This window comes from Triticum urartu, chromosome 7A (assembly GCF_056163025.1).
Source record: "Triticum urartu cultivar PI428250 chromosome 7A, HENAU_Tu73, whole genome shotgun sequence".
Taxonomy (NCBI): Eukaryota; Viridiplantae; Streptophyta; class Magnoliopsida; order Poales; family Poaceae; genus Triticum; species Triticum urartu.
Genome location: NC_141879.1, coordinates 724,126,528 through 724,137,944, shown reverse-complemented (window position 1 = coordinate 724,137,944; position 11,417 = coordinate 724,126,528). Strand labels below are relative to the sequence as shown.

General features: G+C 44.9%; 1 protein-coding gene and 1 long non-coding RNA gene across 3 annotated transcripts; both read right to left on the bottom strand.

Annotated features, from left to right (window-relative positions):
• Positions 1–917: 917 nt before the first annotated feature.
• On the bottom strand, positions 918–2,066 carry LOC125523621 (GDSL esterase/lipase At5g03600-like). Of its 2 annotated transcripts, XM_087536722.1 has the most exons (3): positions 1,785–2,066; positions 1,402–1,678; positions 918–1,283 (listed from the first exon to the last, which is right to left on the bottom strand). In XM_087536722.1, exons 1-3 carry the CDS (start codon positions 1,830–1,832, stop codon positions 1,039–1,041), a joined length of 570 nt encoding a protein of 189 aa, XP_087392848.1. In that variant the 5' UTR covers positions 1,833–2,066; the 3' UTR covers positions 918–1,038. The 2 variants fall into 2 exon arrangements, with proteins under 2 accessions (XP_087392848.1, XP_087392849.1); XM_087536723.1 differs by lacking the exon at positions 1,785–2,066.
• Positions 2,067–3,737: 1,671 nt separating this feature from the next.
• Positions 3,738–4,386, bottom strand: LOC125523620 (uncharacterized). Its single transcript, XR_015611540.1, has 2 exons — positions 4,081–4,386; positions 3,738–3,961 (listed from the first exon to the last, which is right to left on the bottom strand). It is a non-coding gene; the product is annotated as an uncharacterized LOC125523620 (long non-coding RNA).
• Between the last annotated feature and the right edge of the window lie 7,031 nt (positions 4,387–11,417).

Genomic DNA, 11,417 nt, shown 5'->3' with positions numbered 1-11,417 from the left:
GGACTCCTTTGTGTAGAAGCATATAACCTCCGGTTATAGTGACACAAAGTACATCTCTCTAATCACCACCTCAACCAAAGCAGTCACCACATTGATCAGAATGTTGGGCTGGACAGTCAAGGAAGATGCAAACATCAAGCTATTTGCCACAAAGGCCATCACTCGTATTGCTCTGTATCTACATATTGTCGGGATCCCTGGAACCATGCAAAAAATCTCTTTTCTTGATGCCCAAGACAATAGATGACATGAAACAAAGAAATTCATGAAGAGATCCTCGGTCTTTGCCGTCTACATGGACCTGTGCACACATGAACCATTGGTTGACACTGAAACGTGGATTGGTTATTGAGAGGAATGAAGATGAGGTTGTGCATTGTACGGAACCACAAGGTTCGGGCAAGGGTAAGTTCTGTTTTACATTGTATTGTACATTATACACGTGTGGCGTACGGCTTACAATCGCTATTGTCATAGGGCCACCAACTCAGACGAGCACGACCACCTGGTTTGTGGTGCGGGCCACGACGACACTCGGCTTTGACCCAAATTTTTATATACGCCAAACTTTTGTATACGCGAGTGTTTTTGTAGCTGTGTTACGGGATGTGTCGTTGTACGCCAAGACACCTGTAAATATCCCACCATTGATGTTTCAGGCTGGTATAGCCTACTAATATCCGGCCCCTTTTGCTCTGCTTAATGGGATTGTCGTCCTTTGACACCCATGGGCCATCTAGTCTCCGGGTTGCTATGTTCTGGACATAGTGCCAGCGCGCCCGTCCAAGTAGTGCCGTTCCTTTCTTCTCATTTCATGTAACTACATACACGACCATCTTTCTAACAGGAATAAACCATTAGCCGGTTCATGTTTCATACATAAAGAGTACTAGTACTAAACTAAAAGTTAGGCAGTGAAAGAAAAACTCGCAAGCTTCTTCCCAAATACTTATATACTATATATAGAGCTAACCTATATATAAGAAATTGCACCAACTAGCTAGCAATTAATCTAGAGAGTCTTCAAACTACAAGGCATCATGGAACATAGGCCCGATCTAGGAACTCCTTCAAAGGTTGTTCTAGCGCCTTCATCACCGCTTTCCACCCAGCATGTGTCGGATGCACCTCGTCCCAGTAGAAGAGCTGGTCTGGATTTTCGCATAATTCGTAGAGGGGCTCCCCTGTATCGTCCTGCTGTCCACAGAAGCCTGTATCATAGAAACCCTCGCAACATGGGGCCAGGTTGTCGTTGAACTTGTTGGACTGATCCGACCCTTCACCTGCATGCACATGAAAATTGTATGTATAAATAGTCCCAACACGTGTTGAATCAAGCTCATACACTAGAAACCAGATTTAGTTTACCACGTTCACGCATGGATATATGCAAGTACTTGCCTGGGGCATGATTGATGATGTTGGTGAAGGCGGTGTACAGGTCCAGCATGTAGGCGTTATTCTTTTTGCCCATCAACTGCTTTAGATTTTTGTTATGCACGGACGCGGCGTAGTTGGCAAGAAGGTCACATGTGGTGTAGTTGTTCGTACTAGTCCTCAAAGGCGTGCAACCAATGGGATGCATGTTGTTGACTAGCACCTTTTTCACACCAAGCTTTTGTATTTGCACGACGTTCTTCACAATCTCTGTCGTCACGTTCCCAATGTAAGTATCGATCTGCATGCAAGAAAAGTTAATCAGTAAGGTTGGTATCGATAATAATATAAATTGATGGGTGGTTCGTGTTTAATTTGGACGTGTGATGAGTCCGGCTACTACTTACGTCCTCGAAGCTACTCAAGAAGGAGTTCTTGATGTCGGCGCCGCTCATGTAGTCATTGCCGGAGATGGCGACAAGCGCGACGGAGTGGCGAAGCTGCTCTTTCGAGATGATTCCGCTGTTGATTAGTCTTGTGAAAGACTTAACCTGCGTGGCAAGAGTTGGCACCTTCTTCTAGAACACGCCGGCGCCACCGGTAGCGAAGGTCATGCCGGTTGGATCAACGGATTGATCTAGCGTGTGCATGTACGCCGGAGGGGCTGCATTGAGGCCCAGGATCCTTGCTGCAAGTTCGGCGCCATAGATATGCTCTATTAGTTTTAGATTTAGATGTGCTTATAAGTATGATTATACATGTCGTAGTACACTACTGATAATCTAAAACAAATTCGACCTAGCCAGCTAAATAATATATATAGAATAATAAATAAATTACCGATAAGTCGGACTGAATCCGGTAGTTGGAGAAGCGGCCGGTTGGAACGGCAGCTGCGGAGCCACGAGAGTTGAGATAAGAGCCGTAGGGGTAGCTCCACTGACGCGAGAGATCAGACTCGGGCTGACCACCGGGCAGCTTCGGGAGGTTGCCGTTGTCGGCAAAGTCGTCGCCGAAGACGAACATGCTGGTCCACTGGTTCTTTGATGACTCCTTGGCGGGAGGTGTGCCTCGAGCCTCCACGCGAGCGGCTGTCCATGTAGAGTAGATCGATCATGTGTGTCAGCAATTGCGTGCATGCATACAGTGATGCAGAAGACGAAGAAGGTTTCCCAAACGAATATGAAAAAGAAACAAGGAGGTACTAGTAGATAGTATACCATCGAAGAGAAGCACGACGAGGAGAAGGCACACAACGGCCGGACGAAGCTTCATGGTTGCCTTGCTTGCACCGGCCGGCGTGGCGGCGTAGGAGGCGAGTTGGCGTGCCCGTGTGTACGTGTGGAAGGAGCGCTCGCTATGGGAGGCGGGTACTTCGATTGATAGGTGTGGCCGTGTGTGTGTGTGTGTGTATATATATATATATATATATATATATATATATATATATATATATATATATATATATATATATATATAGGCGAGTGATGGGCGCCGGTGCGCCGGTCCAAATTTGAGCCAGTCGTACCAGCATCGTACGATTAAACAATCAGCAGCCGCACGATTCACTTCTTCCTTTTCCTCGAATGTCTTTTTTTTTATAAAAAGTTTTCATAGACGACAACGCGCCAGCCTCGAAGCACCTCCCCCGTGTCTTCTCTGTCGCTGCCCTTGCCGCCGGTCGCCGTCGTCGTCACCGGTCGCCGACGTCGCCTCCTGCGTTTCGCGCCAGCAACGTGACCATGCGGTTCTAGCTCCCTGTAGCGACGATTGCAGCTCGGTGGCCGCTGCTCGCCGGCTCGTCGGACCTGCTCACCGGTTCGCCGTCGCCGCTCGCCGGAGCAGCTCACCGGCGCCGTTCCCCGGGCCCGCTCGCCGATTGGATGGTTGCAGCAAAAATCAGTTACTAAAAAAACTGGTCCCAAATCTGCTTCATGCGGTTCCAGCAAAATCAAATGCTCGTTGTAGCAAAATCAAAACATGGTTCCAGCAAAAAAGCACAAATTACAGCACAAAAAAATAAAAATGCCTCGCCACCGCACCTCATGAAGAAATTTCATTCCAGCAAAAAAAACTCTCTGGGTCTCATCTCCGTTGAAGCAAAAAAATCGCCGGTAGCAGCTATCCGTGTCCCGGTTCCAGCAAAAAACTAAGATGCAGCTCCCTATCATGCAGCTCCATCCATCCCGAATGTAGCAAAAAATTGCATCGGATCCAGCAAACCAAGGAAACGGTGGTAGCCAAAATTGCAAAACAAAAAAAATGAAAGTTGTCCCCCAGCAAAAGTCAAAAACGCCGATGTAGCAAAAATTCAAGGTTGTTCCAGCAAACCAAAAAGTCGGTAGTAGCAAACTTGCAAATTTGGCGGTGGTTCCAGCAAAACCAACCGCCTGTGGTAGCAAAAATGATTACTGGTTCCAGCATCATCGGATGCCGGTTGCAGCTTTCCAGTCGGCCGGTTCCAGCAATGAGGTGTGCCGTTTCCTGCATCGCTGCCCCAACCGGCACCGGTCTCCGCCGTCGCACACCATGGTAACACAGCGGGTGCACGAGCTTGCAGCACGGTCGTCCTGCCCTTTGGACGCTGCTCCAATATGAACGGCAAGAAAAGAAACATCAATCTTGTGCTTGAGCCCAACCTCATGGGATCCATGGCGGACTGCACATGGCATGAGAGAAAAAAAAAAGGACGGACGAGCTCACCCCTCTCATGGATCTATGGAGGAAAAATGTTGCGCGGAGCGGAGAAGGCAACAAAAACGAGCTCAATTTCATGGGGATTAGGTGTGGATTTTGGAGAGAACACAGGAAGGAGGAGGAGAGATTGAGAACTCGGGGACTGAAGGGCGAGCAGGACCAGGATGCCTCGTGTGGTCTCCAGAAAGAGCGAGGGGATAAGATGAAAGTGATGGGGTTAGAGATAAGTTCTGTGGTTGGTGGGCCTGGGCTGCCTAGCGACGCGAGCGAGGGGACCGGCCGAATGCTCGGCCGGTCGACCGTCTATAAACGTTTCCCATATATATATAAGTGGGGAGCCTATAGCTTAGGTATGTAGTCCAACTCGTGTCCTACCCGCACGTTCTTTTGAGTAGTATATACATACGTACTAGAGTTAACCACGTTTTTGTGTAAGTAGTACTCCCTCCGTAAACTAATATAAGAGTGTTTAGATTACTAAAATAGTGATCTAAACACTCTTATACTCCCTCCGTTTCAAAATAGATGACTCAACTTTTTTATCAACTTTAAGTTGATAAAAAAGTTGAGTCATCTATTTTGGAACGGAGGGAGTATTAGTTTACTGAGGGAGTAGTAGTGTAGTACACCGGCCGATCCAATGCAACGAGAGTCAGTTTGGGTTTACGTGTAGTAGTACTCCGATCGATCCAACGCAGAGTCAGTTTGGCTTCACGTTTGTTACCTGGAAAACACTTAATCTCAGTCGTGGAGCACAGCGTTCCCAGGTTTATTACCTGCCTTTTTACGTGTGAGGTCACCCTAGTATCATTTTTCACTTCCACCACGTCACATGCTACTCCCTCCTTTCCTAAATACATAGGAGTGATCTTCTTCTTTTTTTTGGAAAAGGAGGCTCATCCTTGGCCTCTGCATCCGAAAAATGCATGCAACCATATTATTAAAAAGTTCGAAGCAAAACATAGTCTTAGAGTCATTACAGCTCACAAAGCAAAAAGATAAATAAAAACTCATTGCCACAACCGGCAGGAAAATAGGACAAGATCACTACACTCCTATCATATTATGAGACCGCCATCCAAAGCGGTTGAATATAGCCCGTGCTACCATCTTCCACTGGTTGCACCCAGTAACCAAAGATCCCTGGAGTCCGTAGGAGTGAGTAAGGACCACGCACGGATCCCTGCCGTATCTCTCAAGATGACCTGCAAGAAAGTTAAAATATGTTGTCTGTTAAAGATCATACCGTTCCTGCAGTTCCATATAGCCAAAATAAGCGCACATACTCCAATCCGAATACGAGGCGCAGCAATATGATCTACTCCAGCTAGCCACGCCTCAAATAATGCTTCAATGCTAACTGGAGGAGTAATGTTAAAGGCTATATGAATCGTTCGCCAAAATAATTTCGTGAGAGGGCAATCTATGAATAGGTGTTGTATTGTTTCGGCATGATCACAACAACAACATCATGCACTACCTACCCAACATCGCTTTAGTAAATTATCTTTGGTGAGGATCACTTGCCTGTGGACAAACCACATGAAAAGTTTGATACGCAAGGGAACCTTAATTTTCCAAATATGTATCGATCTAGGGATTGGGCCCGGAATTAATAAGATCCATATATATAGATTTGACCGTAAACACTCCCTTTCTAGTTAACTTCCTGCGAAAAGAATCAGGTTGGTCGGATATTTGAATCTCCATCAACCTCCATACCAAGTGTAACCAGGAGTTCCAACGTTCCCCAACTAAAGATCTCCTAAACTATACCCAACTAAAGATCTCCTAAACTATATATTTAAGGGCACAGCTTGTAATACTGTAGCCACATAATCCTCCTTACGTTGTAAAATATTATATAAGGTGGGGTACTGTAGGGCTAGAGGCGCCTCCCTTAATCACGTGTCCTCCCAAAATTTTGTCGTCATCCCATTGCCAAAAAAGAATTTGGCCCTACGAAAGAACATATCTTTCATTCTCATAAGCCCCTTCTAGAATGGTGAATCATTAGGTCTTGCGGTAACTTGGGCCAGAGATTTAGATTGTAAATATTTGTTCTGTAATATCTATGCCCACATACAATCAGTCTCTACTGATAACCTATATAGCCAGTTACTCATTAGGCATTTATTTTTAATCTATAGGTTCTCAATTCCGAGACCCCTCTGGTCCTTGGGTCGACAAATGATATCCCATATTGCATGGCGATATTTTGTCTTAGCCTCATCTGACTGCCAAAAAAATCGAGATCGATAAAAATCTAGTCTCTCCCGTACCCCTTTAGGTACTTCGAAGAATGATAACAGGAACATCGGCATACTAGTTAGTACTGAATTAATGAGCACCAACCGACCTTCATAAGACATTAACTTGCCCTTCCAGCAGCTTAGTCTTTTTTCAAATCAATCTTCGATGCATTTCCATTCTTTATTAGCAAGTTTACGATGATAATTCGGGATGCCCAGATAGATGAAAGGCAGAGATCCCAATTAACATCCGAACAATTGTCTATATGCATCTTGTTCCTCTTTGGCTCTACCAAAGCAGAACAATTCGCTCTGGTGAAAATTAATTTTTAGTCCCGACAATTGTTCAAAGAGACATAGCACCAGTTTCATATTCCGAGCCTTTGCAAGATTATGCTCCATGAAAAGAATAGTGTCGTCAGCATATTGTAAGATGGATACTCCCCCATCGACCAGATGGGGAATGAGTCCACCAACTTGTCTGTTCTCCTTTGCCCGGCCTATAAGAACGGTCAGCATATCAGCCACTATATTGAATAAGAGAGGAGACACCGAATCTCCTTATCTCAAGCCCTTATGAGTCTGAAAATAGTGACTGATATCATCATTAACCTTTACTTCGACACTAGCTTTTTGGACTAGGGAATCCACCTGGTTCCTCCATGTCTCATTAAATCCCTACATGTGCATTGCCTGCTGAAGGAATGGCCACTTCACTTTATCATATGCCTTCTCGAAATCCACTTTGAAGATGACCCCATCTAGTTTCTTCGAATGGCTTTCATGGAGAGTTTCATGTAGGACAACAACCCCTTCTAGGATATGTCTCCCCGGCATGAAAGCCATGCTCGGTTGCACCACCAAATGGGCGATCCGTGTCAGTCTACTAGTACCCACTTTCACATTTAAAAGACAAATTGGCCCGAACTGCTCGATTCGAATGGCTTCTTCTTTCTTTGGAAACATCGTTATCATACCTAAGTTAAGATGGAAGAGTTCCAGGTGACCATTGAAAAAATCGTGAAACATAGGCATAAGATCATCCTTTATAATATGCCAACATTTCTTATAGAATCCAACATGGAACCCATCTTGTCCCGGTGCTTTATTCCGTTTCATTTTTGATATTGCATCGAAAACCTCTTTCTCAATAAATGGTGTAGATAAAATAGCATTTTCATCTGACCGTGGTTGAGGAATACTCCCAACAACAGACTCATCCAGGGACATTGCATTACCGATCGGAGGCCCGAATAGTTGTTTATAATAATTGGAAATATATGACTTGAGGTTCTTTTTCCCACCACGGTTCCTTCATCCTGTTCAAGCTGGATGATTTTCTTTTTCCTATGTTTACCATTCACAATCATGTGAAAAAATTGTGTATTATCAGCCCCTTGGACAACCTTAAGAACCTCAGCACGCAAGGCCCATTTCATTTCTTCTTCTCTAAGAAGAGCGCGTAGGCTTTGCTATCTTCAGACTTTGCGGCCTCCTCTGATACATCAAGCAGGTTCAATTCTGCTACCAGGTCCAAAGCATCGGTCAATTGGACGAGTCTTTCTTTTTCTTGTTTGTAAATCTCACTTCCGTTTCTGGCCCAACCCCTTAAAAATTGTCTTAGATGTCTAATCTTGTTTTGCCATCTTTCTATACTGGATTGCCCACTACCAGGCTTTGCCCATTCTCGTGCTACGATGGTAATGAAGTTCTCTTTTTCGAACCAACTAATTCAAAAGAGGAAGTATTTTTTTTACCAATATGTGTTGCATCTCCCAAAGTCTACAAACAAAGGTGTGTGGTCTGAGATTGCCCTCTGCTTCACATGCACCGACACGGGTTGGTATTTATGTTCCCATTCCACACCAACGAGCACTCTATCCAAGTTCTCATAAGTTGGAGTGGGTAACGTGTTGGCCCATGTGAACTTCCTACCCGTGAGTTCAATCTCCCTCAGAATGAGACTCTCAATAATCATGTTGAACATTAGGGACCAACGCCCATAAAAATTGTCATTGTTCTTCTCTTCTCTCCCTCTAATTATATTAAAATCCCCTCCAACTAGGATAGGGAGTCTTTCATCCCCACAGATCCTTACTAGATCAGCTAGGAAGTCAAGCTTAAGTTCCTTGGGCTGCTTCGTACACAGCCACCAGAGACCAGCGGAATCCATCCAACTTTGACCTCACCCCAAACTTAACTACAAAATCCCTCGAACCACATTGATCACCTCTAGAGTTTTTGAAGAAAATATGCCCTAGAGGCAATAATAAAGTAATTATTTTATATTTTCTTATTCATGATAAATGTTTATTATTCATGCAGTAATTGTATTGATTGGAAACCTAAATACATGTGTGAATACATAAACAAATACCGTGTCCCTAGTAAGCCTCTACTAGACTAGCTCGTTGATCAAAGATGGTTAAGGTTTCCTAACCATTGAAATGTGTTGTCATTCGATAACGGGATCACATCATTAGGAGAATGATGTGTTGGACAAGACCCATCTGTTAGCTTAGCATAATGATCATTCAGTTTATTGCTATTGCTTTCTTTATGTCAAGTACATATTCCTTCGACTATGAGATTATGCAGCTCCCTGATACTAGTGGAATACCTTTTGTGCTATCAAACATCAGAACGTAACTGGGTGATCATAAAGATGCTCTACAGGTATCTCCAAAGGTGTTTGTTGAGTTGGCATAGATCGAGATTAGGATTTGTCACTCCGAGTATCGGAGCGGTATCTCTGGGCCCTCTCAGTAATACACATCATAAGCTTGCAAGCAAATGACTAAGGAGTTAGTCACGAGGTGATGAATTACGGAACGAGTAAAGAGACTTGCTGATAACGAGATTGAACTAGGTATAGAGATACCGACGATCGAATCTCGGGCAAGTAACATACCGATGGACAAAGGGAATTACGAATGTTGTCATAACGGTTCGACCGATAAAGATCTTCGTAGAATATATAGGAACCAATATGGGCATCCAGGTTCCACTATTGTTTGCTGACTGGAGAGGTGTCTCGGTCATGTCTAGATAATTCTCGAACCTGTAGGGTCCGCACGCTTAATGTTCGTTGACGATATAGTGTTATATGAGTTATATGATTTGGTGACCGAATGTTGTTCGGAGTCCCGGATGAGATCACAGACATGGCGAGTGTCGGATTCAGGGTTCCGCGGACCCTTGAGAGGTTCGAACTTTAGGGTGCGTGCGAAGAACTCAGCCTCCCCAATCTGCCGGCTCACCGATCTCACGACCTAGCTCGATGAACCCAATGGACAAGAGACACAACAGTTTACCCTGGTTCGGGCCACCTTGTGCTGTAATATCCTACTCCAGCGTTGTGGCGGATTGCCTCCAGGGGCTGGGGATGAACTAGTACAGTGGTGGAACAGCTAGCCTCAAGAGGTGAGGAATTCTTGTGCTAGATGAGCTGGTGGGTAAGAGGTTGGTCTGAATGATCCGTCCCCCTCTATGGTGGTGGCTAAGTCCTATTTGTAGTGGCCTTGGTCCTCTTCCCAAATGTAGGCGGGGAGGGATCCCACAATGGCCAAATTCCAAGGGAGACAACTAGTACAAGTTATCCTTACAGAAGTGGTCTTCTCCTGCAAAAAGCCTCTAGTCGTGACGCTGCGGTGGGCTCCGCGATGACATCCGGCCTGCCGTCCTGGCGGTCTTGGTCTTGTTGCACCGGAATGGAAACCTTTGCTTGATTCCTCGGGACTCCGTGCTCACGCTTGCCTCCTTAGGACCAAAGAGGAAACATGTACACTGCGCCCGCTGGCGCCCGCCTGGCCTTGGTCGTCATGGCTCACGTCATATGAACCTCGCGAGGTGCACATTGCATATATATCTCCGCTCCTCAGGAGCCAGCCTAGGGAGGCCGCCTGCTACGTCTTGAGCTTGCGTTGGTTTTCCTCAAAGAGGAGAGGGTGATGCAGCAAGTGTAGCGTAAGTATTTCCCTCAGTTTTGAGAACCAAGGTATCAATCCAGTAGGAGGCTCCTCAAAAGTCCCACGCACCTACAGAAACAAACTAAGAACTCGCAACCAACACAATAAAGGGGTTGTCAATCCCTTCACGGCCACTTGCGAAAGTGAGATCTAATAAAGATAGTATGATAAGATAAATATATTTTTGGTATTTTATAATATAGATGCAAAAAAAGATGCAAATAAAAGTAGATTGAAAGCAAATATGATAAGAGATAGACCCGGGGGCCATAGGTTTCACTAGTGGCTTCTCTCAAGATAGCATAAGTATTACGGTAGGTGAACAAATTACTGTCGAGCAATTGATAGAAAAGCGCATAGTTATGAGATTATCTAGGCATGATCATGTATATAGGCATGACGTCCATAACAAGTAGACCGACTCCTGCCTGCATCTACTACTATTACTCCACACATCGACCAACTCCTGCCTACATCTAGAGTATTAAGTTCATAAGAACAGAGTAACGCATTAAGAAAGATGACATGATGTAGAGGGATAAACTCATGCAATATGATATAAACCCCATCTTGTTATCCTCGATGGCAACAATACAATACGTGACTTGCAACCCTTTCTGTCACTGGGTAAGGACACCACAAGATTGAAGCCAAAGCTAAGCACTTCTCACATGGCAAGAAAGACCAATCTAGTAGGCCAAACTAAACTGATAATTCGAAGAGACTTGCAAAGATAACTTAGTCATACATAAAAGAATTTAGAAAAGATTCAAATATTATTCATAGATAAACTTGATCATAAACCCACAATTCATCGGATCTCGACAAACACACCGCAAAAAGAGTTTACATCGAACAGATCTCCACAAGAGAGGGAGAGAACATTGTATTGAGATCCAAAAAGAGAGAAGAAGCCATCTAGCTAATAACTATGGACCCGTAGGTCTGTGGTAAACTACTCACAACTCGTCGGTGGGGCAAGGATGATGATGTAGAGGCCCTCCGTGGTTGATTCCCCCTCCGACAGAGTGTCGGCGAAGGCTCCAAGATGGGATCTTGCGGATACAGAAGGTTACGGTGGTGGAAATTGTGTTCCGTGGTGCCCCCAGATGTTTTCAGGGTA

Excerpts from the sequence above, each read along its gene's own strand:
- LOC125523621 (XM_087536722.1), bottom strand. The coding sequence starts at position 1,832 with ATGAGCGGCGCCGACATCAAGAACTCCTTCTTGAGTAGCTTCGAGGAC. Across the intron at positions 1,679-1,784 it reads TCTTGAGTAGCTTCGAGGAC|ATCGATACTTACATTGGGAA; the intron begins GTAAGTAGTAGC and ends TCTTGCATGCAG. Across the intron at positions 1,284-1,401 it reads CATCATCAATCATGCCCCAG|GTGAAGGGTCGGATCAGTCC; the intron begins GCAAGTACTTGC and ends ATGTGCATGCAG.